The sequence below is a fragment of the Eriocheir sinensis genome, chromosome 40 (assembly GCF_024679095.1).
Source record: "Eriocheir sinensis breed Jianghai 21 chromosome 40, ASM2467909v1, whole genome shotgun sequence".
Lineage (NCBI taxonomy): Eukaryota > Metazoa > Arthropoda > Malacostraca > Decapoda > Varunidae > Eriocheir > Eriocheir sinensis.
In genome coordinates, this window is record NC_066548.1 from 1776700 (window position 1) to 1804503 (window position 27804).

Here is a 27804-nt window from a genome sequence, read left to right on the forward strand (position 1 = left end):
AAAACTAAAGAGCTTAATAATTATTATGGATCAAGTATTTCTCAGTGTGGAAAATATACAGCATTCATTACTTTTTTTTTTTTTTTAAATAGCTACAAGCTTTCAGTTGGATAACTTTGTAGGGAATTAATCCCTAGTATTCATACAAAAAGTAGAAAAGAGTAGCCTTAAGGACAAACAACCATTGCCAATGTAACTACTGATCCATAACTGACCCAGTGTGTGCCACTTCCAGCCGCTGAGGGGTGCACACAGTGGGCCCAACCAGCTGCTGAAGGATTCACATCTATCTTTCTCATTGCTTTTGGTAATCTCAATTTACCTAGTGATGCAAAGACCTAAACTCCATATAGTGAAAAATCTATAGGAGAGTCTCTTATCAAATTCAGTCACATTTAAAACTTTGATATCTTTGAGCCAGACTTGGCCAGAATTTTCATGCTCCACTTCAGTTCATTAATCCCAGTAGCAGCAGCTTCATGCCCACTTTGATTATTAGTGATTGGTTGGGACAATTGGATGCCACTAACACATGCATCCTTCAAAGCTTAGGCTGGTCTGTCATTTGGTGAGCAAGTAATGTGACCGGAGCTTAATTTAAAGTATTTCAAAATTAAATGTACTGTTATAATGGCAGCATTTTATTTTTTATGCTGTTGTAAAGCTCATCTATCAATTAATATTGAAGTTATGAATGAGGTTGTGCTGTAGAGAAGAAAAAGTTTTCTATTATATCTAACTGGCAAGATGAAATGTTTCTGAAAAATCAGTCAGTATAAAAGGTGCACATTCCTGATTGCTCATAAATCAGCACAAAATTTGCCTCAGGACTTCCATTCAGTATGTGCTATTAACAATAAATATTTTTACCCAGCCATATAGATTTTACATTCGAGGCTGAGGTAAAACTTTTAGCCATATATGGCAAAACAGAAAGGCTTAATTAACCTTAAAGCTCAGACTGGTGGGGGTGGTCTCCGTGGGGTGGTGTTGTCTCGGAATTTCTTAAGGACGAGCTCCACCCAGAAGCGGTGCGGCTGGACGAGGGTGTAGGCGATGGGGTTAGTCTTGGCGGCATTGGCCACTCCACCAAGCCCTACCACTCTTACTCGTCCTGTGTCCTCATTCACTCTCAGAATGACTGATTTTCCCACCTGAAGGTAATCAGTTTACATTGGTTAGCTAAATCACTTTGTATTGATGTGACCATAAATCTCAGCTTGAGGTTTTTGGTCTTTGAGAGCTCAAAAATTAGAAATCCCATTGACAAATAATAGAGACTAAACAGACTGCTACATCTTTCTATTGTCAACAAAGCAATGTTCATTATTGATAATAATTTTGATATACTATATTGGTCATAGTTATTGCTTTAATCTTTAAAAGTTGTTCTTGTCATTTTTATCATTACCTCAATAAGACATACAACACAGTTCATAGGAATCAAGCTTTCAATTACTTTGTACATAATATTCAATGCCAGTAGTAATTTGAGGCGACGAGGGATTCATGGAAAATGAAAAGAAGAAAGATATTCATGGCTTTCAGTCTCAAGCCTGTGATGGACAGACCAATGACTTACCTGCTCAAAGTTTCTGTCCACACAAATGTGTTTCTTTGTGAGAATGTCTTCCAAGGTAGTTTTAATTTGAGGGTTTTTTTCCTTCAAGTCTTTTAAGGCAAAATAGCAAATTGATGCTCCCAGTGTAGGAGAGGTTGCCCAGTTATACAGACCTGCTGCCCTTCGACCCGTTGGAACTGGAACAAAGTCATGATGGTGTTACTCAGCGGAGACAGATATCAAGATTCATAAAGATAAATTAATGTTGAAGGTGGAAGACATTGGCCACAGATTGTTATATAGTACTAAAACCCAGACAGAACAAGAAATTGACTGCAGAGTGTTATATTGCATGTACTGAAACCCAATATATTAGATGTGACAAGGTAACATTATCTAAGGCTCCATATAGTATCTGCAGTAACCCAGTAAGGAGAAGCAAGGTAATATAAACTTTCTTGTTGAGGATGAATGAAGGATATAGTAAATTTCTGAATACTGGAGTGCCAGAAAATACTGTAAAATAATTGAATTAGAAAGAAACAAAAATTGTCTTTGGGATGTTACAGAGATAGATCTAATGAATTGGGAAGATACTGATATGAAAAGATATGTAAGATAGAAGCTGAATTGATGATGTCTAAGTAGAGACTGCTTGATGAAGTGGCATAGCAACCCTGCTGATAGCTCTTCCAGAGGAACTTGGTATCATGAACCACAAATCAAAGTGAATTGAGATGGTGAGCATGTTCAAACTTACGGTCTACAGCGCTGTACCCAATGATGGTCACCTCACTTTGCTCATTAGGGTCAGGCTCCTCAAACTGTCCAGCCAAGCATACTGGCTGGATGTATTCTGTGAGCCAGCAAATGATGAAAATTGTAAGAGTAAATAATCATAATCAGATGCATGAACAATACGAACGATTTCACTTGCTAATACTGATCAATATTAGAATACCAAAATGACAGATTACATTCCCGCCCAATAATAATTACCATATGATAGAATACTGACAGAGGCCCTAGAAATGTAAACATTCTTATATACTGCAGAGTGATGAGCTAACAATATCCCTTCCTTTTTTATAACCTTAGTGTAGTTTCTTGAAATTATTAGCAGAAAACAGGCAACTTGAGTGACTGTGTCTGGCTGGCATGCATGAAGTGATAGACTCAGCTCTCATGCAAGGGTTATAGAATTCAGACAACGGGATATTTGAGATTCTAATTCTCTTCCTTTAAGATTAAATAAATAGAAAAAAATCTGCTTGCCCCAACCATCATCACACACAAGATTAAAATGGCCTACTTCTGATATAGGCCTGTACATGAAAAAGAAACCCCATAGTCATAACTTACCATTAAAGTCATAGGGAACAGCCAATTCCAGAATGCCAATGTTGTTGCCAGAGAGGAGATCTTGGTCGTCCTTGATGGCAGGGTGAACCCGACGCCCTGCTACAAAGTTTATGATGGCATTGGGCCCGGGGGCATCAGTTGTATTCATCAAGACCACGTTTCTAAGGATGAAGAGGTGACAAGCAATAGAATATGTTGCAGGGGTAGCCAGCTTGTGGGATGGAAAAAGGAACGAGATGGCACAGCTAGCATTTTTTTGTCTTAAATATGCCATTTCATGAATAATCTGAAAATGTCATTTATATAAGTATTTTCCTATCCAAGATGTTGCTTATGTTGCACTTGCATCACAACTAAACCTAGGGCGGGTTTCATCAAGTCACTTATGAGACCTGTCGTTGGTTAGTCTTCTGCTAACTCCATCCACTATGAACAATCTTAATCTTTAGGCTGCTCCGATGGCAGTAAATGAAGTGACGGTCTGATCAGCACTTCATTTATTGCCATTGTAGTAGACAGATTTACCAGAAGTCTTTCCAGCGACAAGCCATGTAAGTGGGTTGATGAATCCGGTCTCAAGATTGCATGCTTGTTTCGCCTGACTACTCACATGTTGGGCGAAGTGGCACAGTCTGCATCTGTGAGAATGTGCTCCTGTGTGATGAGAACACCAGTGCAGCGGTAGTGAAACCTGCCATCCTCGCTGGAGCCCAGTGCTGCCACCCAGGGGAATGCGCCAAGTCTGGGCAGTGGGTTGTCAGGCCGGGTGGGGTGCTGGTGATGGGTAAAGGGTTGAACTAAGTAAGGAGCAATGTTTTCCTGTTATATGTAATACTATGTAACAGCCTCTTTACCAGCACATCATGAGTAATGAGTTAATTATTCTACAACCACCTGCCTGGTGTTCATTAGTATGTGAGAGTTCAAATAATATACGTAGTGACAGCAACAGCAGGGAAAGTTGGTTACAATCAAAGACTCATGAATAAGTGCTCCATCTGAAGTTGTAGCTACACTTCAGTTAAACATAGGAGATGTTTATTAGTTAACAGTAAATTATTAACTATTTAGCAAGTGTAAAACAGTAAGTGACAATAAATAACAAAGATATAAGGAGAAAGTATGAGGGCAAGTTAGTGTTTCATGATGTCTGATAAGAGCAGAAACAGTAATTAAGTGTAGCGTTTACTCCAGAAAGAAACAAATATTTCTTCTGTTGGCCAAGACGTTCAACAATTCATGGACAAAGCACTACTGACCCGGCCACAGTCAAGGGGCAGCAGGGCTTCAATACCACTAATGGCCAGGAACTCTCTTATAGTATCCTCAAGCCTGATAATGGTTTGGTTGGAGGTCTGAGGTGCCACCCTGGTCTGCAGCTCATTAGTGGTGTTCATAATCTTCTTGAGGGTTGGCAGCATTTTGTCTTTAGAGCTGCTGTGTTTCTCCTCCATCTCCACCACTTCCACCATATTCTCCAACACCTGCAATACAGTTTTCATCTGTGATTTTTCCTACATCGTTGGTCATTATCACAAACATTCCCTAGTTCCTCAAACAAGAAACAATATTCTGGTATACTGAGCACCCTTGACATAGCCTTCCACCAGGGCAAGTATCTAAAGCCATGCAGTCTCACAGGATTTGAGAACGTTCCTAAAATCAGATCACACATCACTAAGGCTGTAACTCGGTGCACCTAATACGCATCAACTGAACGGTGAATTGCCAAAGCAAATACCGCAAACCTCGAGAGCCTATTGTATCAAAGAGATCTCTCACTGGTTATAATGAGTTTGGATAGCAGGCTTTACTGTACTCAGCAGCATTTGTCTATACATACATCTTGGGCACTGTTCTGAATGCTGGTTGAGAGTGAGGAGGCAGGCTTCCTCTTCATCTTGACTTGGCGGTCTTCCTTGCTTGTCCCCAACAGCATCTTCGTATCGTCGCCTGCTATGGCTCCACCCTGTAGGCACGAGGGTTGGAAGCCATGAATGATAGGGAAATGCACTGACAGGAAATGAAGAAAGGATTATCAATACGTAGACTCAATTTCCAGCAAAGACAGGGTGGGGTGCCAGAGGGGACATGTGACCATTCTGATGTGTTCTAGTAAAATAATAAACCCACCTCTAACCTTTCAAAGCATGTTAGAATATTTCAAGATATAATAATTCTGTCATTGAGATCTACTTAAAAAGGATGAGTTTTTTTATACACAGTTTTTATATATATATATACATATTTTTATACAAACTACCAAGTTAAGGATAAGTTTCATTCCCAAATTTTCTGGAGGGAATGCCAAACGAATGTATGGAAACATGGTACACTGTGAGGTGATGTGTCGGCATGTGGGGAGGAAAAGAAAATACTAAGACTCACCCTTTGACTTTCGAAGGGGAAGAGCTGAGGATTGCTGCTGGTGATGCTCTTGTAGATGTAAGGTTCATGTCCTGCAAGGTAAGCGAGATTTGGGGAAGATGATTAGCACCAAATCTTTTTTCAAACATCTTGTCACTTCATTATTCCCCTCTTCTTAACTAAAAATAAACAGGTTCTTAGTAAAAGGATTGTTCATGGCCTTGCCTCTCCTGATGTGTAGATGGTAACAGCAAGGAATGGGAGATTTGTGAAAGACTATTAGTATGACCTTCACAGCCCTTTTTATTTTTTTAAACATTAATCAACCCATTACTTCACTCTCCTCAAATCAAATAAGGAAGGTTCTTAGTATGTAGGTGGTAACAGTAAGGGATGGGAGATTTGTGAAAGATTTGACTAGTATGACCACAGGCAATTTCTTTTTTTAAACATCTAACCAATCCATTACTTCACTCTCCTCAATTATGAAAAATTAAGCTTCTTAGTGTGTAGGTGACAACAGCAAGGGAAGCAAAATTTGTGAATGACTTGATCTGTATGAGTGACCACAGCCAATTTTTTCAGCATCCCATCACTTCATTATTTCCTTCTTCTCAAATACAAAAGAAGGTTGTTATGTTAACCCGGTAGCAGCGACGGGCCCAATTTGTGGCTTTACCATGTAGCAGCAACGGGCCAAATTTGTGCCATGATTTAAACCCCCCAAAATAGATCATACATAATCTGATCACAAATGCTTTGATATATATTATGAAATGGTTTGTGTGAGGGGTGATTTTTTCTCATTTTTCTCGCTTGGGGGGACCATTAAGAAACATGATCCCCGCTGCTACCGGGTTAAAGGACAGATCATGGCCTCACCTTTCCTGAGTGTGTAGGTAGCGACAGTGGACACCAGTGTGGTTATGGCCAACGTAAGAAGCCAAAACCATCCAATATTTCCTCTGCGTCCTCCTGCCATGACGACCTGCTGGTTCATGGAGATTCTTAGGTGAAAATCTAATCATATTCAGTCTCGTTAATATGTGTCAAGTTTATTATGATATACCTGCCTGCCTTTTTTTTCCCCAGAGATTCATTCATTTAGCCTCCATCCCTCCTAGAAACTCAATAGTTGAACATATACATAAAACAATCAGCCTTGTTTAAATGCCTGGGACATCTTTTTATTTCATAGTGTTGGAGGCATATCAGCGTACCATAAGAATACTTTGAAAGTGAATGTTTGTAAGTGGGTACCTTTACGACTCCGGATTCAGTGATAAGAACGCCTATAGTCCGCGGGTACATCCTTTCTTCCCCTCCGCTCTGCCACAATAGTCCCAACACCTATCTTCCTCTCATATGTTAGCTATAGGTAACATATGAGGAAAAAATAGGTGTTGGGATTGTGCGGTAGGGCAGAGGGGAGGAGAGGACGTAGCCGCGGGAGTCAACGCCACAACGGACTCGACAATTAGGTTTCACTATAACTACGAATCTTTGTTAAGCGTAATTTACCACGATGAACAGCTCCTTAGAGTGACACGTCGCGCGGAACACCCAACTCAATGAACGTCACCGCGGTGCTCTTCGTTAACTGTGTTTGCGCACTTCGAAACCGACGCTTAATTGAGTCTCTGCAGTTACATCGGGCGCAATTTCTTAACGAACCAGTAATATGTTTTATCGTATATATTATAATCACTTAAGTATTTCCTTTCCACATATAATCCAGTTTAGTTATGTCCTTTTCCTTATTACTACCATGTTAGAAAAAGGATTGCGTTCAAATCCTTAATTATTAGTGAACCTGACTCCGTGTTGCTCTCTACTTAAAAAGCTCTCTACGCAGAAGTTAGTCAGGGGCAGACTCAGTGGCAGGGGTTGTTGATAGGGGACGCAAAGGGACAGGGGACGCAGCATAAGGAGTTGAAAGGGGGTGTCTGACTGTTGACCCGTCTCCTCGTTGCTCCTTTTACTTACAAAGCTCTGTGACTATTGCAGCCGTAAAGAACAATGACCGACAGCACACCACCGCGGCTCACAACAGAGAGAACACTGACTGAGCAAGCCTTCACGTACGCTTTATATATGGAAGCCAGACGGGGCAGCCTTTTCCTATAGTTGCACTGATGGCAAGGTTTGAGGTCCGCCACGGTCAAGTTCACGGTATTTTCCCCTCCCCTACTACACTAACTCAGTATCTTCCGCCGTCCACTTCCTGAGGTGAATAAACTCCTGCAGACTCCTTTGGGTGAAGATTATACACCACTTGATTTCACCGTCCACCGCAAGACATACCTACCCCACCGTTACGCTTATAGTTAATAGCAGCATCGAAGCTTTCTCTGCAGCTTCACCACTCTCTCTCTCTTTCTCTCTCTCAATTTAAAAGAGAATAGGAATACTGTTCACATAACCAGAACTGTTACTATTATCGACGTAAAAAAACAAAAAACATACTACTGCAATTGATCTTGTGACATGATAGAGGTGTCTCGATTTTGTCTCTTGAAACTCTGAAGTCCTTTCCAGTTGGCGGTGATGACTAAAATGCTCCTGCCGGGAAATGGGAAGCTTTGCAGGCGCGCGATGTCGTGTGTGCCTTGTTCGTGGTGAGCATTTTTAGACGCCTTTGCCTCTGACGTCAACTATTTCGAAAGGCCAAAAAGGAGATAAGTCGGGTACGTTCTTATGAGTTATATTTCAGGTTCATGGTACAGAAGAAAGGTCAAACTACCACCAGGGTCATTAACCTCTTGGATGCGGATTTCCTACAAGAAGACATCACTAAGCTACAGGAATGGAACAAAAAGTGGCTGCTACAATTAAATGCAGAAAAATGTAAAGTCATGCATTTTGGGAGGGGATATCCAGCTTGCATATCAATACCACATGGAAAGCACTCCACTATCCACCACAGATGCAGAGAAAGGCCAGGGAGTGTATGTTACCAGGCGACCAGTGAAAGCCAAATCCGTGCCAATCGCAGCGGACGGGTTAAACTATCCCTGGAAATGCCCACAACCTACGAAAGCCTTGTCAAATATATGTGCTTGGGCGACGAACTGTTTTATAATACAACCCAAAATTCATTAGCCCAGCTGATGTCACGGAGGGTAAGTCCAGCAGCCGGTCGTTATTTTCAGAACCTCCTTTGATCTCGGTTATTTTTAGAAACACTTGAAGAGTCTCTATACAAAACGAACGGAAGGATTCATTACACTAGACAGGATTGCAGGAAGTGACGCAAGGATCCCCCCTACAGTAGGCTGCAGGAGTGGCTTTAGGCATGTAGAGGCTTCTGTGACGCAGGGAGGGGCGTTGCAGGGTTATTAGTCATGGTCAAGGAGGTGGAATAATTAAGCCCTGCCTTTAATTACCTACACTACCTTAATTATACCTGTTGCCTCGTAGGAAACTTCAATCCCGCTCAACCCTTTCGTGGGAGAACATTGCTAATTCTATTTATTTATTTATTTTTTGCATTGTTTTTGTTCATTTAAGTGATTCCAAGCATTGATCTCTCCATTCCTTTTCGGGTACTTATATCAGTTTCCTTTTCTGAGACTTGGTCATTGTCGAGAATACACTAATTGAAACTTCGCTTTTTTATATCCCTGCAGTAGAGAGCTTTCAACATTACCATATATTTGACAAGGCTTTCGTAGGAGAGTTGAGGGCATTTCCAGGGATAGTTTAATGACCCTGGTGGTAGTTTGACCCTTATGTACCATGAACTTGATGTCAGAGGCAGAGGCGTCTAAAAATGCTAACCTATTTTTTTTTTTTTTCCAGTTTTTGTTCATTTATAGTGACTCCAAGCACTGATCTCTCCATTCCTTTTCTGGGACTTATATCAGTTTCCTTTTCTGAGACTTGGTCATTGTCGAGAACACACTGATTGAAGCTTTTCGCTTTTATCCCTGTGGTAAAGAGCTGTCAACATTACCTTGGTTTCTGACAGCATTGCAGCCCAGTTCTATATAGGTCAATTTATTCCCAGTTTGAATGACGGATTGGTTTATATCAGTTGTAAAAGGTATATAACAATCAGTAACTCTAGGGCTTTATCGTGAACGACTATTTGGCGAACACGTGCCCGTCTGGTTGTTGGAATGGTGGCCTAGCCCATATCACCAGCATTTAAAGATTTTTGGCCCATTCCTGTCTGTCTCTATTTGGCCGAGTGCACATGGTCAAGCTCATCCCAAGATCTTTAAAACTATATACATAAAGATCTTAGTCCATTCCTGTCTCTGTTTAAAGCTGAATGCAAGTGGTTCATTAGAAGGCGAATGTTCTGTCGCAGCATTGCATCTGACACAAGGGAAGGGAGGTGGACGCATCTGTCAGGGGAGGAATAAGCATCTATGGTGATTCTCGCCTTGTCTCCTCTCAGGCGTAGGTAGGTAGTGAAGGTTTTGTGGTGTCTGCGGCCACTTCCGTTGTCTGTGCGTTGGAGAGAAACTTTCCAAGCACGTATAGCCAACTACTTCCGATTTTGATGATTGTTGTCACACACACACACACACACCATCTATCTATCTATCTATCGTAGGTGTGAGGGCGGTACGTGCTGAGGCGGTGTATATATAGGTGAGGAACTGACATTGGGCTGAGTGGCTTGCGTGTGGCGATGGGAAAGGTGGAGACTGATGGCCAAGGTTAACTTCATGGTGCAGAAGCTCAGTGCTCTCTGGTGGTTACTGTGCGTGGAAGGTGCCGTGTTTCCGCTGTTGTGAAGGAGGAAGACGAGAAAAAAAAAGAGGAAGAGGAGGTAGCCTACTCTACGTGGACAGTGATCGAAGGCGAGAAAATGAAGAGGAGGAGGAAAGGAAGAGGAAGAGGAGGTAGGCCTACTGTACCTACGTGGGCGGTGAAGAAGGAAGACGAAAAATTGAAGGGGAGGAGGTGGAGGAGGGTATGCACGTATATGATTTTAGTTTTTGAAGGTTGTACGATACCTTTCCATATATGCTTACTTTTCTCAATCTGAAATCATAAAGTGTGTGGCATCCCGGCTGGCAGTACGCGTAGAAATTAAGTGTATGGTCTGTTAACGCAAAAGATGGGTTCAAATACGCAATGCATCTAAAATATCTCCATCTTGCATATTTTCTAGGTAGGAATTATGATAAGCCACGTTCGATATCTGGTCGTGTGATCGAAGACTTTAAATTAAAAATGTAACGTGTATATCTATATCTATCTATTCATCTATCTATCTGTCTATCTACCTATGTATTTGTCTATCTGTATTCTCGCGTGCGCAGACTTAGATATATTGATAAATAGATAGATAATACAAATAACGAATTTTCAAGATATTAAAATACTTCTTCGAGATCCAAATCTTCACGACAGTAGAGAAACTATAGAAAGTAGGAAAGAAATGCACCGCTTTCCTCCCTTGGGGTATATCCCCAACGAAAAAAAAAAGAAAGAAAAGAAAAGAGAAAGGAAGGCTATGGGTTCGAACCGGATGCAAATGAGGGAGAGACGAACGCCGACGCCGAGGGCCAGTAGGTAGCCTAATAACTGGCGGTGACTTGCTACTCTTTTCAGAACTATTAAGGGACCAAAGAAGGTGAAGGTGATTATATCCTTGACTGAGCAGGCCGCACCGAAGAAGAACCTTTTATGTAATCAGATTCTGGAGGCATTTTTCTGAGGAAGGCGGGATGCATGGCCTTCAATTAACTCTAACTTAACCCGGTAGCAGCGGGGATCATGTTTCTTAATGGTCCCTCTAAGCGAGAAAAATGAGAAAAAATCACCTCTCACACAAACCATTTCATAATATATATCAAAGCATTTGTGATCAGATTATGTATCATCTATTTTGGGGGGTTTATAATCATGGCATAAATTTGGCCATCGCTGCTACACGGTAAAGCCACAAATTTGGCCCAATCCTTCGCTGCTACCGGTCGGAACCACACCACACCGGGAGGGAAGAAGCAAGAACACCACCCCCCATCACACAAAATAACGCTCCACGCCTGCGCCACTATATAACGGAACCACACCACCAGGGAAGGGGAGAGCGGCCTGACACCAGTTACATCACACAAACGAACGCTCCACCTCCTCGCCCCTTAAAGCCAAGCGGTATGGTGATCATTGGTATCACATACGCTCAGAGATTCAAGCTTCCTGCAGCGGCCTCCTTGATGACTGCCGGAACTAAACTTGTGGCGAGGAAGAATGGCAGTAGGGCTAGCCGATAATGGCCGGTATAGTGGTGGTGGTTAGTTGTGGTTATAGTGGTAAGGTCGGCCTGGCGGTGATGTTAGTGGTTGTTACGAGGTGGTTAATCAGCTGGTATAGTGACGTACAGTAGTGGTTTAGGTTGTAGAGTGGCTATATAGAATTTATTTAGGAAGTGATGGTGGCGAGGCGGAGCGAATTTAATTTAGCTATTTGTCCATTGTTACTTTCTTTATTTTTACTAAACTCTGTACTGCCTGGGGGTTGGGATGGCATGCTCCTCCCTTCTTGCAACAATGGTCGTATTACAAGATATATCACAGCCCAAGAACACATAATTGACATGGCTTTCGTAGGAGTTGTGGGCACTTCCAGGGGTAGTTTTATGACCCAGGTGGTAGTTTGACTCTTCCTCTGTACCGTGAACCTAAAGAAACACTCATTAGAACCCGACTGACCCCGTTTTTGACCTTTAGAAATAACTGATGTGAGAGGCGAGAGTGTCTTATACTACCAACCCAATCAATCAATCAATTCTTGTCTATCTCCATTTGATCATTTTCCATTATCTCTCTTATTATAGTCACTTGGACCCGTTTTTCTAGCTTTATCCTTTGACTTTGACCTAGGGGTTTTATATACCTACTCCCTGATTGTTGACATTGACAGGTCCTCCCCCCGCCCCGCCCCTCCCATCCCTTCCTCGCATTCCAGACGATGCCGCGAACCTCGGGCGCCGCGGGAGAGTGAAGCCGAGACCATGAGGGCCGTGCCGACCTGGGTAGACAAGGTGCACGACAGGGACAAGGTAGAACAATGGTAAGGAAAAGGAATGGTCAAGTATGGCGTGAGATATGAACGCCTGGCACACCGTTAATGGCTTGTGAAAGGACGCTGAAGTTTGCAGTGGTTTCTTTGACAGCTTCTGAAACTATAGTCTATATTTGTCTCACCAAACTAGACAGTGTTAATTAAGGAGATAGATGAATTATGTACAGGGGGAAAATTAATGTCTGATATACTGTAAATAGCTAGGTTGTGAGACATAAACAAGGTTTGGTATTATTATTATTATTATTATTATTATTATTATTATTATTATTATTATTATCATTATTCTTTAGGTCCATGAAAGGGTATCAAGGGAAAATAGAAATATAGAAATAGGTCCCTCAATGATCAGACATGGATGTGAAAAATAAGAGACTGTATGAATAGTGTAAAGAGAAGAATAAAAAATGGGGGAACACAGGGGAGGGTAGCCTGGTTAGAGCTCCCGTGCTGATATTTTCTTTCATATTCAATAGCGATTATTGTAACAGTCACCAATTCCCTTATTTTCCCCCACAGCATCTATGACTTGTGCTTCAAACCTGATGGCTCGCAGCTCATTGTAGCCGCAGGAAACCGTGTGCTGGTGTACGACACGACAGATGGAGCGCTGGTGCAGCCCCTCAAGGGTACGCTGGAGCCTCTCTCTCTCGCTCTCTCTCTCTCATCTTGCCCAGTTTCAAGCAATTTTTCTTTCACTGGAGTTGAATTCAGTTTTTTTCTCTCATTGTGTCATGTACAGGGTATTGAAATAGGAGTTCCAAGGTGAATTTAGACATGTGAAGAGAAAGTAAAAGAATGTTAGAAGTAGTGAACAACATCTTCCTATTGGCAAGTCCATAATTCTATAAGTCTAATATTTTCCTCTCAGGTCATAAAGAAGCCGTTTACTGTGTGTGCTACAGCAAAGACGGCAAACGGTTCGCATCAGGCAGTGCTGACAAAAGTGTCATCATATGGACATCAAAGTTAGAAGGCATCCTCAAGTACTCGTAAGTTGTGTAATAATTCTTGTTCTCAAAATATTGCTATAAATTAAAGTTGAACTTGGACAGAAGTCTTGGGGGAAGCTACAATGTGAAGGCTTTTTGAAAGAATATGAGGGAAAGGAATGTGTAATTTTTCCTCATAAATCACTGCTGAACTGACACTCATGAGTCCACACCACTTGAACAAAGCTGTGTGGTTGTGTTTGCATGCCTCCACACAGCTTCCAATATTTCTATGAAGTTCATCATGTTTAGGTTTGTCTAATTTAGATATATTTTCTTGTATGATAATATGCTTTGAGTGTGTTATGCTGGTGTGTTTTATCATTATTTTTTCTCCAGCCATAATGATGCAATACAGTGCCTGGCATACAACCCTGTGTCCCACCAGTTGGCCTCCTGTGCCCTCAGTGATTTTGGCTTGTGGTCTCCTGAACAGAAGAGTGTACAGAAGCACAAGGTTAGTAATTGAAATGAGCACCAATATGAAAGGGAACAGAAAAGCAAAAGTAATGGGTACAGACAATGAACCACCTTGCAGCCTTGATAGTAAATACAGAACAGTCAGCCGTTAATGCATGAAGTACAGAGGCAGGAAAGAGTACAACATATAATTGAAGTTGAAACCCAAAGGAAAGAGATTTATGATATAACTAGTAATGGTTTATGTTGGCAGATGAGTTGCAGGGTTTAAAAAGTCTCTGGATATATTAAACTTGTTGAGTCATTAAGTCTTTAAATGTTTACTTATCAGAGAGAGTGAAGGTTGGCAGGCATTCCCTTTTGAGGCGTAAGATCTTGGGTGTCGGAAGGTTTGTATATGGCTTGCACAAACAACTAATCAATGTGTTTTTTCTCATAGAGCACAAGTAGGATCTGTTGCTGTGCTTGGACCAATGATGGTGTGTACATGGCCCTCGGACTGGCCAATGGGGTGGTGTCCATCAGAAGCAAGGTAATGCATGTACAGACTTTACATGAGAGTTACTGGTACAAGAAATTCTAATTGAGACAAAACCTGTGTACTACCTTGTCTTTATATCCACAATTTTTCAATGCACTAAATTGGCTCAGTAACAGTTTACATACATATTTGCTTAGAGAGCTCTATTAAAGTGTTGCTGCTTCTCCAAAAGTGAAATATTCTCTAGTGGAATATAAACTTTGAATAGAAGGTCTTGCTACACAACTTGATATGTTTCAGTACCATGAAGTTAATGATATACAGTTAATTTGTCAACAGTTCAGTCTTTTGTGTACCATGATGCAACCATTTAAACCCTTGTGCTAATGTTCTCCCCTTTGCTTGTCACATTTATAACTGTGAATCCATTTATGTTGGTGATTTTCCCAAAGAACAACCAGTAGATATCTTCAGGAACTCCTACTTTTTATTCTTTCAGGGAACTCTTCATTTACTCATTCATATTCTTACAAAAGTTAAAAATGTGAGACTATTTATGATTTTTCTTCATGCAGGTTGGGGAAGAGAAGATGAGAATTGAACGTCCAGGAGGAGTAAACTCTCCCATTTGGTCAATTGCTTGGAATCCCTCTAAGTAAGTGTTATTTTACAGCATAGGAGACAATTGAGGGAAGAAAACAGAATGAAAAAAGCTTGCAAAAGAACTGCTTAAAAAAGTGGACCCTCCTTAAGTTTTAATGATGATAATGAGGTGTAGAGTAACTATTTTAGATATTTGTAAAACATTTGTGTCATTTTTCAGGGATGAGCCTGTCGATGTTCTTTGTGTTGCTGACTGGGGCCAAAACATCTCATTCTACACACTCAGTGGCAAACAGGTATGTAGGCAGATGCTGAGAGAGTGGAAATATAAAAAGTATGCATCATTATCATCATCATCATTGTAATCATAATCATCATATCATCATTGCTATTATCATCATCAACCATTTTCATATGCATGGTAGATTAATTATAATAGCAGTTGATCACCACATAAAGACTTCTAAAAAACAGAATTATCGCCAACTAGCCAGTGATGAATAAGTTTACCAAGGCTGGTCATTAAGCTAGTTTATCCCACCAGTATTATTGAGATGATATACTGCAGCAGTCAAACAGAAGTAGCATAATTAAAGAATTCATGAGTCATGAGCGTGTTCTCTTTCAGGTTGGGAAGGAGAGAATACTTGGCTTTGACCCGTGCTGTGTGAGTTACTTCAGCAAGGGGGAGTACCTGCTGGTTGGGGGCTCCAACAAGGCCTGTCTCCTTTACACCAGGGAAGGAGTCAAGCTGGGCACCATCGGGGAACAGTCGTCTTGGGTGTGGTGCTGTGCTGCCCGTCCAGACTCCAACTTTGTGGTGAGGGAAACCAATGGGTTTGTTATTACTTTGTGTGACGTTTGTCCCACATGACACTTTTGCCTATATTAATATTATTGAAAAATGTGAATCTGGAAATGTAAATAAGGTAAATGAAGGCCGGTACGTCCCAATAATTCAGTGTCCTGCTTTGGGCAGTGTTACAACCTTTGGACACAGAAATATCAATCTCATTGGTTTGAAACTGCCAGTGTGCAAAGCATAAAACTATTACCATAACGTGTTACGTGGGGTAATATGTTGGAAGTTATGCTTCATTTGCATCATTTACATCAAAAAAGCAGCAAAATGTTTATTTTCAGGCCATTGGATGCCAGGATGGGACCATTGCATACTACCAATTGATATTTTCCACGGTCCATGGCCTGTACAAGGAACGCTATGCGTTTCGAGAGAACATGACAGATGTCATCATACAGCATCTCATCACAGAGCAGAAAGTGAGGATCAAGTGTCGGGATCTTGTCAAAAAGATTGCCATCTACAAGCATCGTTTGGCTGTGAGTACACACTTTATGGATTTATTTGTAGCCTCAGTTACAGGAGGATTTTTCTGCTGTGAGAGGTTAGGGTTTGTTATTCAAAAAAGTGATAGTAGCATGTTTAGGCAGATGTAATTTGAAGTGAAGAATTTTCAAGTGAATTGCAATTACTATTACATATTCAATTAGCTCTTTGTTGACTTTGATTTGTGTTCCCAGTATAAAAGTTACAGACAGTATATAATGATAATGGTTTCCCTAGGTACAACTGCCTGAGAGAATCATTATCTACGAGCTGTACTCCCAGGAAGCCTCGGACATGCACTACAGAGTGAGGGAGAAGATAAACCAGCGGCTGGATTGTAACTTGTTGGTTGTTTGTACGAATCACATTGTCCTGTGTCAGGTAAACATTTTATTGCATATGTTGGCCTTTATTATTTCATTACTGTTTGTAATGCAGTACATTTTTAGCATATAAAGGCATGCAGTGTGTTGTCATGCCAAATTGTTTGTTATTGGTGAAACTAAGCACTCTTGGCTCCAAGGAATGACGCTGTACTTTGGTTGCAGGAGAAACGGTTACAATGTCTAAACTTTGTGGGGAACAAAGAGCGTGAGTGGCAGATGGACTCCTTGATCCGGTACATCAAGGTGGTGGGCGGCCCGCCCAGCAGGGAGGGCCTTCTGCTCGGCCTCAAGAATGGACAGGTGTGTTCTAGGTTTAAATCTAGCACAACTAAGTATAGTTGCACAGTTTGCAGAACTTGCCCAATTTCTCTGTTTCAAATTTATTTGATTATTTACATACAGATATGAATAGAAACATATGCAAAATCTCCTGGAAAATCACTATCATTATCATCATTATGATAATTCTCATCACTGTTATTATTATAACAAACAAAAGCTCATAGTTGAAGGAAACATAACTTACTTTTAAAGTTGCTCATCATTCAAAGATTTTTACTGCTGACCTGTTACTCGCTTTGATAATGATGCTGTTACCAACACTGCATAGTGGTGCTTTGCCCATCATCAGATGTATGGAGGCAAAAAAGGGCTTGCACATTACATCAGTTTTACTCACACATTATTGGATTGCCTTGAAGCACTCCTTTCAGCTATCCCTCCCTTTCCATGGACAGGTTCTTAAGATTTTCCTGGACAACGCCTTCCCTGTGCCTCTGCTGAAGGTCCCCTCGGCCATCCGCTGCCTGGACCTGAGCTCCTCGCGGCAGAAGCTGGCGGTGGTGGACGAGCACAGCACACTCCTTGTCTATGATGTCAAGACCCTGGAGATGGCTTTCCAGGTATTTTTTTTACAATTTTTATTAATTTTTGTCCTTATTTTTCTTTCCTTTTTATCATTTCTTTCTATCTTTTCAATTTCCTTCCTTCATTTAACTCTTTAATTTTTTTCTTTTTCTTTCTTTGTTCCTTTCTTTCTATTTATTTTTTATTGAATCTAGTTATATTTTTATACCTATTTCTCTGTCTATTTATCTTTCAGGAGCCAAATGCCAACAGTGTTGCTTGGAACACTAGTTGTGAAGACATGCTCTGTTTCTCTGGAAGCAACACCCTAAATATCAAGGCTTCTACTTTTCCAACACATCAACAAAAATTACAGGTACAGTGTTGCTAGTTTTATTAATATGCTCCATCATTGTTCTGAAAAAAATATGTTGAGCCATTTGCTTGTATTTGCAATTTATAGCCTGATTTTCATAGATTATTAATTTACAGGGCTTTGTTGTTGGGTTTAGTGGCAGCAAGATCTTCTGTCTCCACATCTACAGCATGTCCACCATTGAGGTGCCTCAGTCAGCTCCAATGTACCAGTACCTGGATAAGAAACTGTTCAAGTGAGTATTATTGATTTATTTCATCATATATGTTTTGGGAGATCATCAAGGCAATGTGTGTCTTTGGTTTTCTGTCATTTCCCTCTCCTTCCCTGTACAAGAAATCTCCTCTGATCTTTATCATTGATCTAAATACTGTGGTGTATGCTGCTCCTTTTCAACAGTAAATTTGTCATTTTCAACATTGCATTTGTATTTTCGGGTTCCATTTGGGTTTGTGTGTATGCTTCATTACTGTACCTTATATAATTATGTTCCCGGTATGTTTTCCACAGGGAGGCTTATGAAATTGCCTGCTTGGGCGTCACTGATGGGGACTGGGAAGCACTGGCCAAAGCAGCTCTTGAGGGACTGGAGTACAACATAGCAAAGAAAGCATTCACACGAGTAAAGAATCTGCGACACCTGGAGTTGATACATTCTATTGAGGTAAGAATGTGCAAATGGCTGCCTTGCATTGTGCTTTGAAATATGTAATCCATTTCAGCTATGCTTTCAGTGACTAGTTAGCAGAGAACTAGGTAGAAAATGTAAACTATAAGCAACATGAATTTATTTATTTTTAAGTTATTTTATTTTTTATTTCACAAACCTTCAGGGATATAGAAGCTACAACCCTTTTAGTCTGTGTGTCTTTGTGTTGTTCATTTGATTTTGTGTTTTTTTCAGGATCGACGACACAAAGGAGAGATCGACAATAACTTCTTTTTGGCAGACATCTTAGCGTATGACGGCAAGTTTTCTGAGGCGGCCAAGCTGTACCGCAAATGTGGCAAGGACCAGGCGGCCATGAACATGTACACAGACCTCAGGATGTTTGATCTGGCACAGGTAATTATGTAGCTACTCTGTGTTGCCTCTAAGGGCTGAAATCACAAAGGGAATGTTGCCAGTACCGTCTCTCTCTCCTACACCTCAACTTCTTCCTGAAACGATTTTCTCCGAGTATCAACATTGACTCCTCGATTCTTATGTCGCTAACATTGTACATTTCCATTTCACTTATAGTTCCCATTTTTGGGTTCAAACATCTTTTTTGTATGCCCTTAACCTGTCCCCTGCGATCAGCATGGTTTTTGCTTTCACTGGTAGCCTGGTAACATATACTCTCAGGTCTTTCTCTGCCTCTGTAATGGATAGTGGAGCGTTTCCCATGTGGTATTGGTATGCTGGATTTCCCATCCCAAGGTGCATGACTTTACATTTTTCTTCATTGAACTATAGCAGCCACTTATTGCTCCACTCCTGTAGCTTGGTGACGTCTTCTTATAGGAAATCTGCAGTCAAAGGGTGAATGGTTACTTTTCTCTGTACATGGACTTTAATATCCTCATCCTTTACTGATTCTGGTAATTCTTGCAGGAATATCTTGGATCAGACGAGACAGTGGACAGAAAGCAGCTGATCAGGAAGAAGGCAGACTGGGCCCGGAACATCAACGAGCCTCGGGCAGCGGCTGAGATGTACCTGTCTGCCGGGGAGACTCACAAGGCGATAGAAATAATGGGAGAGAATGGATGGGTGGACATGTACGTATGAACTTACCTTCCCTTAGAACATAGCCATAAGGAGTAAAGGATAGCTCTGACTTCAGCAACCAGAGCTTTATAGTAAATCTTGCAACATCTGATGCTTCTTGGGTAGATGAAAGGATATTATTAGTGAGGGTGACCAAAATATAACATGTATCTAAAGAGGGACATTGATTAAATAGATAAGAAACTAAGAATAATTTGTGTGATGGATGGATGAATATTTAGCTGTAGTTGTAAATGATATAGGAAATGATAAAAAAGGTTGAAATAGAGAGCATGGATATATAGCTTGCATCAAAAGAGTGACATTGATGAAATAGAAAGCAGGCCCAGAAGAATGCATTATGTGATGGATGGATGAATATTTAGGAGAGTACTTGTTAGGGAAAGAGTAAATGAAAAAATAGGTGAAATGCAGTTTGTGTATTGAAATTTCTCATCTGTTAGCCATGTCAGCCATTGCTTGTACCTCCAGGTTGTTGGACGTGGGCCGCAAGACTGACAAGGCTGACAGTCAGACCCTGAACCTGTGTGCTGACCACTTGCGACGCCTCAACTCCCTCACCTATGCTGCAGAAATGTACAAGTAAGTATGTTGATTTATATTTGAGGGGAATGGGAAAGCCTTAGGGCCGCTTTCACAGTTGTTTTGATCGTTACCAATGGTGCCGATCGCCACTATAGAATTTCCACTTAAAACTGGCCGATGGGGTAGTGGCGGCTGCGGGGTTAGCCTAGCCCCGCACCTTACCACACACTCTCAACACCTCTCGCTTCCTCTGTAGCTGCCACTACCCCATCGGCCAGTTTCACGTGGAAAACTATAGCGTCGATCGGCACCATTGGTAACGATCAAAACAAACAAAACGACTGTGAAAACGGCCCTTAATGTTGGCTCAATATATAAGGACATTATCATCATCATTATCACCATCTTTTTCTTTGTGCAGGAAAATGGGGGAAATCCAGAGTGTGATAGAGCTCTATGTGGAGGTTCAGGACTGGGATGAGGCGTTCATGTGGGTGGAGAAGCACCCAGAGTTCCGACAGTTGGTCTATGTGCCCTACGCCACATCCCTCGCTGAACAAGACAAGTTTCTACAGGCACAGAAAGGTGAGCATTATTTTGAATATATCATAATGCTTCAGTAAAATGTGTATTACTTAATTTAACTGGTTTGAAATGTGACCACAAAATGTTTACACGCAATAGAAGCAAAATTCCAAAAAATACCCACAGTTTTAGCCAGAGGTTAGCACCTGAAAAGTATGTAATGTTTATAGAAGCAAAATAGAATGTTTTTGGGGAGCACAGTCAAATGTTGGGTTTTGTGTATTAGGATTTCCATTTGTATGTGTGTGTGTGTGTGTGTGTGTGTGTGTACACTTCACTAGTAAGTTTGAATCAATGATGTGCACTGACTGACTGGCCCAGGCCGATGTGTGCTCCAAGTAACACACAGTTGTAAAGAAAAATATGATAAAATAGTTTCAAAATATGGGACACAACAAAAATGACTCAAACTTGTAATAACTCAATTAGGTAAGATCACACACAAACACACACACATTACTTCATGTTATTTTTCAGCTTTCCATAAGGCTGGTAAACCAGATGAGGCCTTTAGAGTCCTGGAGCAGCTCACCATGAATGCAGTGAATGAAAACAGATTTGATGATGCTGGTTACTACTTCTGGATGCTGTCAATGCAGTGTTTGGACATAGCAGCAGAAGAGTAAGTGAAATCCTCTATTATATCCTTCTTCACATTCCTTATAACTCCCTTTAAGTATATCTCTGTCATTATTCTTGACATTGAACTTTTATTATACTGAACCTAAAATTTTAATCTTTATTGTTTATTAAAGTCAGAGAAAGGAAGGATGGGTGTCCTCTTATTTCTCATAATTGCCAGAGTCTCATCTTTCACTTTTTTGTTTTTACACTAAAGGAGGCATTTCAGGGGCAGATTGTAAAATATTGAAAACATAAATCATATGAAAGCAAGTCAGGAGGAATTCTCAATAAGACAGACAATTTAGATCAGAGAGGCATCTAGGCACATCTAGTAAGAGTAGAAAGATGTGTGAAGCGAGGCTGAGGTACTTAAGATCTCAGGGTGGTGATCGATCAGCCCTGAAGCAACTAACTGACACACCTTTACCTTTACAGAGGAGGGGACATCAGCACCATGATGAACAAATTTAGCGACTACCAGAAGAAAGCGTCCATGTATTATGTTTATCATACTATTCAGCGCTACATGGTAAGTCCTTACTGCTGTTTTTCAAGCTTAATTATACATGTCTTATTGGTTTCTAATTGTTGAGTTTTTTTCCATATAATGAATGCATGAATGAATGAATGAAGCAGTGTCAAGTCCCCATGCAATGTAAACTTACAAATATAGGAAATTTAGTTCATTCTGTTGTAAGATTTCCATATGTAGTAGTAATAGAATTGAGACTCATTTGTGGTTATGTTTACAGTGAGGATTACACACTACTCCGGTCCTCCCACTTCCATATTTTCCTCATATAGAAGCAATTTAACTTACTCATTTCTGATTATATGAGTATTTAGAGTGATGATTACATTCTTCTCTAGCCCTTCCTTTTCCCCCTGCAGGACGAGCCTTTCACAGCCTACATGCCCGAGGCGCTGTTCAACATATCTCGGTTCTTGATGCACGAACTCATGACTGCGCAGCCCACCGGCATCTCTAAGTTGTATCCTTGGCACAGCTGTCCTTAGTTGCCTGTCATGATGTTTTAGTTTGTTTTATAGTCTTCAATTTGAAAGTGTTTGGAAAGATTAGTTATTTAATGAGACAGGACTACATGCATTATTACTTTAAAGCAGGAGCATAATATTGATAGAATGGGGAAAGGCCGTTCTTTATTCCTTGTTATATGCTTTATTTTATAGTTATGTTTTCTCTAAGATGTTTCAGATCATTCTCATCACTGCCTTCGTGTGTTTCAACAATATTTGTGTCAACATAATGTAGGCCTTTTTATTATTTTTCCAGAACTAATTTAAGAACAGTAAGATTAATTTAAACAGCAGCAATTAATGTTTATGTTATTCAACAGTGGTGGAAGAAGTGAAGCGACAGACTTTAAAGTGATTTGGCCACATGGAGCAAATGGAGGAGAGTGAGATGACCAGAAGGGTGTATGTGAGTGAGATAGAGGGAGGGAATGTTAGAGGACGACCTCCAGTGAAATGGAGAGATAGGATGCAAAAGTATGTTAGGGAGAGGGGTGAAAGATCCTTGAGGAACTGTGAGCAGGCAAGGAGGGAGTGTCTAGATAGAGAAAGATGGAAACTCTTCTGCCGTGGCCATCCCCTGGTGGGAACTCCTAGGAGCAGATGTCGATGAAATGATGAAGATGAGGAACAGTATTTTTCACAATGTTTAATTCCTTAATAAATATTCAGCTCCACCTTGTACACCCTCTCTAAGCAGGCAAGGAATCTTGAAGCATACAAACTTGCTCGCTATGTCCTGGATAAGCTGCAAGCACTCCGCATTCCTCAGCGATTCCAGGTATATTTACGAATGCTGTAGGACATTGCTTCATAGACACCATCTTGTGTTGACCCTTGTTTATACTGGCAGAACATACGCTGTTTTAAGTGATCTCTGTATATCTACATTAATTAGAAGTAGTGTCTGCATGTCTACAATGATTGGAAGGTGCATACAAATGGCAAACATACTCCACATTAAGTAGTGGCTGCATATCTACATTCATTTTGCTCATTACTCTCACAGGAAGATGTTGAGTTAGCAGCCCTCAAGATCAGGGCCAAGCCTTTCCATGACAATGAGGAGCACCAGCCGCTGTGCTACCGCTGCTCCACCACCAACCCACTCGTCAACAACAACGGCAACCAGTGTGTTAATTGTTGCCATCCGTTCGTCTACTCCTTCGTGTCGTTTGGTAATATCATACTTCATTGCCTTTCAAACTTTTCTGTATGTATGTCAGTATGGAAAATATATTGCTCAGAATCATCTCTATTTTACATTAATACTCAAGATAATTTGATTGTGTATTATTGTTAACATTTATTTTCAAACTGCTGTCCTGAGGCAATATCAGTCTCTATTTAACACCATTTTTTCCCTATGTATAGAAATTTTACCAGTTGTCGAGTTTATGCTGGAGGAAGAAATCTCTGATGAGGAGGCGATGCACCTCATCCAGCAGTCTGGCGGGGGTGACTCTGGCAGTGAGGATGACCCCAAACCTAATGGTGACGAAGAGGAGGAAGAGAATCATTGGCGGCGGTCAGACTCCGGCAACGCCCAGGCCCTCACCCTGGATGGCGACTCACCAGACCCTGCTGACCCAAGCGATGATCCATTCACTGCTAATTTAATGAACTTTTATGTGAGTATGACTTGTTTATGCCAGTAGAAAGTTTGAAACTGTAATTTGCTATTCATTAAGGATCAAAGGATTCTGTGTCAGTGGTGTTCATGTATATATGGCATTGCCTTGATGACCATTAATTTAAATTCATTTTGAGTAGAAATTGTCATAGTTAGGTGACTTTGCTATTGCTTTTTGTGATTCTAACACTTGCATAAAGAAAAGTTGTGAATATTAAGCTCATTGTGGCAGGTTCAAGAGAGCGATTATATGTGAGTTATACACCCAGACCTAAGATTTGAAGCACCTAAAACAGAGATAACTAAATAGGCTTGACTTGTGCAGCATTAATGGGTATGACAGCCTGTTAAAGAGTTGCCGGCTTTACATACATTCATAGGAGAGGTTCAAGAGGGAACAGCATCTGCTTGAATCTATTTATTAAGATCTTGTCTTTAAAGCAAGATGTCAGCTAATGTGGAGAGGAAAGATGGCTTGCTGGTGATAAGGCATGGCTAGAATGAGGGATATATACATTTTCTGGCAGTTTTATGTCTTCTCTTGCTCAACTGAGTCACTCACACCTCAGGGAGATGCAGACTACCAGCCAGTGACGGTGGGCAGGAAGGGCCTGGTGGCACTGGAACCTCATGATGTCATCGTGTGTCGCTGGCCAAAGCCTCTTCGCTTCCAGTACTTCAAGAATTTCATGCCAGACATGCCAATCACTTTGTGTGTCCACTGTAATAAGGTAATTCTCATTGCAGTACAAATGAAATCTTTAAAGTATAAGAGTACAATCCCTCTTTACAAAGTGAATTTGAATTTAATGATAATTTACCATTTTCTTCAAGAAAATATGCCAGCAATTTTCAGCCATTGCTTGCTGATTAGATATGATTGTTTATCTGTTCGCAGATGTTCCACACGGACGACTACACTCTACAGGTCCTCCAGAAGGGTCACTGCCCCTTCTGCCGCACTCCTATCGGGGATAATCCAGACAACAACAATGAATGACTGGAACATTACACATAGAATACTGTGTGTTTTTAGTGCAAAATATTATATATGCCAACAAGAGTATGCACCTATTGAAGCACAACATTAGCCTTAGCAAAGTTCAACACAGGTGCCTCTACTCACAAAGTCTCAGAGGCAGCTACATACCCACTTAGGAGGAAACCCCTCACAACACTCCCTGTGTCCTGGGGTAATGGTCTCTTACCTTCCACAGGCTAAAGGGCCAAGGTGAAGGAGATGAGTACCGAGGCCACGTTCAGCTGTAGCGTATGCCCCCAACTTTACCTTTTACCTCACAACAGCTCCCAAACGTGTCTTACAGTCTAACAAGTGGCTGCTCCATATTCCCCACAGCTGAATGTTCCTAAATACTAATTGAGATCTGTTTAGTGCCAGACCAGCTACCCAAACTTTTGTCTCCGTGAAGCAGACAGTTACCATTTCATTCATTCCGTAGCTAATGAAAGTGTATAGGAGGATATAAGAAAGAAAAAGAGGAAAGTAAGAGGCCCAGACAGTGAAGGACTACATCAGGGAGTGCTGCTACAAAGGCAAAACTCTGAACCTTTTACTCAACTGAAGTGAATTGATGCCAACTATCTTCTGCCACACTTGAGAAGCTCTGTCAATATTTTTTGTCATATATATTACACCAGAGTCATAATACTGAATTACTACAGCTATAAGTTACCAAGAATCATGATTTTAAGAGTACTATTCAACCAAAGCAGCTGAAGTGGGACATTCACTAGAGATTTCTTTTTATTCCTCTTTGAACTGGATTTCTACTCCAGTCTGTTCATTGAATTTGAACAGAAACCAAGAGTGACCTGACGTAAACACTTCAGACAGTAATTAATTGTGCCTGTGTATGGTAATCTTGTCTCCATGTGTCTCACAGGTACTATTTTCTTAAATGCTTTCATGATAGGTGTAGTACAAGATTGTGATATCCTGTACAGAGGCTCATAAGTATTGTAATAACCTTCAACCAGAAATTTTGTCTTATACAGGTGGCACTTTAGATGGCCATGATGCACTCTTGCCTTATTTAAAGTATTAGAATGCCATACATTTAGGCTAGTAGATTTAATGTTTTACAGTTGACATGATCAAATATCTAAAAAGTTTTTATTATGTATATTCATTGTTTATACATTTATTTATTCAAATGGTTAAACTTTTCATACAAGTAATGGGAGTCTTTTGTCTCTACATGATGCAATGCTAGAATAGAAAAGGTTGTCTGAAGGAAATAGGCAGACTGTGTCAGAGAACAGATGTTGATGAAAGATTTTACTTTTTATGCCTGTGAAGCATTTAGTATAGATAGATAAATGGATGAATAGATAGATGGATAAATTAATAGATAGATAGATAGGCAGATAAATAGACATACAGAATGAGGATTTTGACTGCAGATAAACAAACAAATAAAAGGTAATTAAAGATCCCCTGAGTTTGGTAGCAAAGACCATAATTTTTATAAACTGCCAAAAGCCTGGATCAAACTCACAACCTTTCAGTCATGAGAGCTAAACACTGTACCTATCAGAGCCAGTTGGCCCGTGAAACAAGCAAGAAATGAAGGACTTTTGGGTGAATGAATAACTTAGGCTTGAATCATTCTCAGACTTTTGTATAGTATAATGAATCAGGTAATACTTATAATGGAAATGTTGATGCCATTTTGATCTGTGTTACTGTATGAGGATCCAGTATGTGATCGACAATGTATGGATCTGCAGTCTTCAGTTTTTTGTAATGATTGTTTGAGAATTGTAAGTACAGGTTGAGAATCCCTTATCCGAAATTCCTGGAACCAAAGGTGTTACGGATTTTTAAAAAATTCGGATTCCAGAATTTCGGATAAAGGATTCTCGACCTGTACTAGAAATGCAGACTGGAGCACAATGTCATTAGAAAACCCACATTAGGAGAAGACTGTACTCCTAATATTCCCATGAGGATCTGTATTCTGCAGTTTGTCTATGTAAATGACCTTTTATGTGAACCAAATATTGTTCTAGTCAATACACTTTATTTAACTAGTCTCTGTTTCACTGTTTGTCCTCTCTATAATGTATAATGCAGATTTTGTTTGTGGGTAACCTATAATCGTACACTCATCTAGTCAGCTCTTATAAACTCCTACATTTATTTTCTTTTTTCGCTATTTCCTTTTTTTTAACAGTGAAATTTCAATATTTGTTTATGTATAATGTATGTTCATATACTCTAAAGTGTTATAGATGACTGGAGTGAAGGAATACAGCCATACCAGTGATACAGTGGAAATGGCTGTCGTGTATTGGAAGTGTATTTAGATTTATCAGAAGAAATAGTAGTAGTATCAATCTCTAGGGGGGAGGGAGTTCTCTCTCTCTCTCTCTCTCTCTCTCTCTCTCTCTCTCTCTCTCTCTCTCTCGGGGCCAAGGCAACAAGGTGCTCCTGTTAGCTTTTATTTCTTTCATTATAATTATTCATTTTTATCATTTCATTTCTACTTTTATTTCATTATAGTCGCTTATTCAATAGCCAGACATTCTCAAGATCTCTTTGGACCCACAGACAGCAGCAGGGGGCGTATTCTTAAAAAAAATAAAAAAATAAAAAAACGGCGCCCCAGCACGCACATATTTGCAAAGGTTTTCGTAGGCGCTGGGGCCTTTCCAGGGGTAGTTTTATGACCCTGGTGGTAGTTTGACCCTTCTTCTGAACCATGAATCCAAAAAAAATCATTAGAACCCAAGTGATTTCCGTTTTTGGCCTTAATGATGTGGGTGAGGGAAGCGTCTGAGAGAACCTACATTGAGGCCCTCGTAGGCGTTTTGGG

The 27804-nt window shown here is 40.5% G+C and overlaps 2 protein-coding genes across 5 annotated transcripts; one reads left to right on the forward strand and one right to left on the reverse strand.

Moving 5' to 3' along the window:
* Window positions 1–53: 53 nt before the first annotated feature.
* LOC127009176 (uncharacterized) lies at window positions 54–7532 on the reverse strand. Of its 4 annotated transcripts, none has more exons than XM_050881981.1 (10): window positions 7277–7532; window positions 6173–6281; window positions 5312–5382; window positions 4767–4892; window positions 4183–4407; window positions 3534–3697; window positions 2924–3084; window positions 2322–2417; window positions 1583–1758; window positions 54–1154 (listed from the first exon to the last, which is right to left on the reverse strand). In XM_050881981.1, exons 2-10 carry the CDS (start codon window positions 6270–6272, stop codon window positions 957–959), a joined length of 1317 nt encoding a protein of 438 aa, XP_050737938.1. In that variant the 5' UTR covers window positions 6273–6281; window positions 7277–7532; the 3' UTR covers window positions 54–956. The 4 variants fall into 4 exon arrangements, with proteins under 4 accessions (XP_050737938.1, XP_050737937.1, XP_050737936.1 ...); XM_050881980.1 differs by having other exon boundaries at window positions 6173–6278; window positions 7277–7531; XM_050881979.1 differs by lacking the exon at window positions 7277–7532 and adding an exon at window positions 6551–7228 and having other exon boundaries at window positions 6173–6278.
* Window positions 7533–12165: 4633 nt separating this feature from the next.
* On the forward strand, window positions 12166–27027 carry LOC127009178 (intraflagellar transport protein 122 homolog). Its single transcript, XM_050881983.1, has 27 exons — window positions 12166–12325; window positions 12857–12966; window positions 13209–13329; window positions 13669–13786; window positions 14189–14281; window positions 14806–14885; window positions 15054–15129; window positions 15462–15653; window positions 15977–16174; window positions 16419–16562; window positions 16730–16867; window positions 17305–17469; window positions 17670–17789; window positions 17906–18024; window positions 18300–18453; window positions 18694–18855; window positions 19387–19553; window positions 20035–20145; window positions 20510–20673; window positions 21151–21295; window positions 21733–21826; window positions 22189–22289; window positions 23005–23113; window positions 23342–23510; window positions 23707–23963; window positions 24535–24696; window positions 24864–27027. Exons 1-27 carry the CDS (start codon window positions 12267–12269, stop codon window positions 24963–24965), a joined length of 3630 nt encoding a protein of 1209 aa, XP_050737940.1. The 5' UTR covers window positions 12166–12266; the 3' UTR covers window positions 24966–27027.
* The last annotated feature ends 777 nt before the right edge of the window (window positions 27028–27804 follow it).

What these genes read in the sequence shown, in the direction of transcription:
- LOC127009176 (XM_050881977.1), bottom strand. Translation starts at nt 6,601, where the DNA reads ATGTACCCGCGGACTATAGGCGTTCTTATCACTGAATCCGGAGTCGTA. An exon ending in TACCTACACACTCAGGAAAG is followed by an intron (nt 5,383 to 6,172) that starts GTGAGGCCATGA and finishes CTTACCTTGCAG; the next exon opens with GACATGAACCTTACATCTAC. An exon ending in TGGGTACAGCGCTGTAGACC is followed by an intron (nt 1,759 to 2,321) that starts GTAAGTTTGAAC and finishes ACTTTGTTCCAG; the next exon opens with TTCCAACGGGTCGAAGGGCA.
- LOC127009178 (XM_050881983.1), top strand. Translation starts at nt 12,267, where the DNA reads ATGAGGGCCGTGCCGACCTGGGTAGACAAGGTGCACGACAGGGACAAG. An exon ending in AGAGTGTACAGAAGCACAAG is followed by an intron (nt 13,787 to 14,188) that starts GTTAGTAATTGA and finishes TTTTTCTCATAG; the next exon opens with AGCACAAGTAGGATCTGTTG. An exon ending in ATCACATTGTCCTGTGTCAG is followed by an intron (nt 16,563 to 16,729) that starts GTAAACATTTTA and finishes CTTTGGTTGCAG; the next exon opens with GAGAAACGGTTACAATGTCT.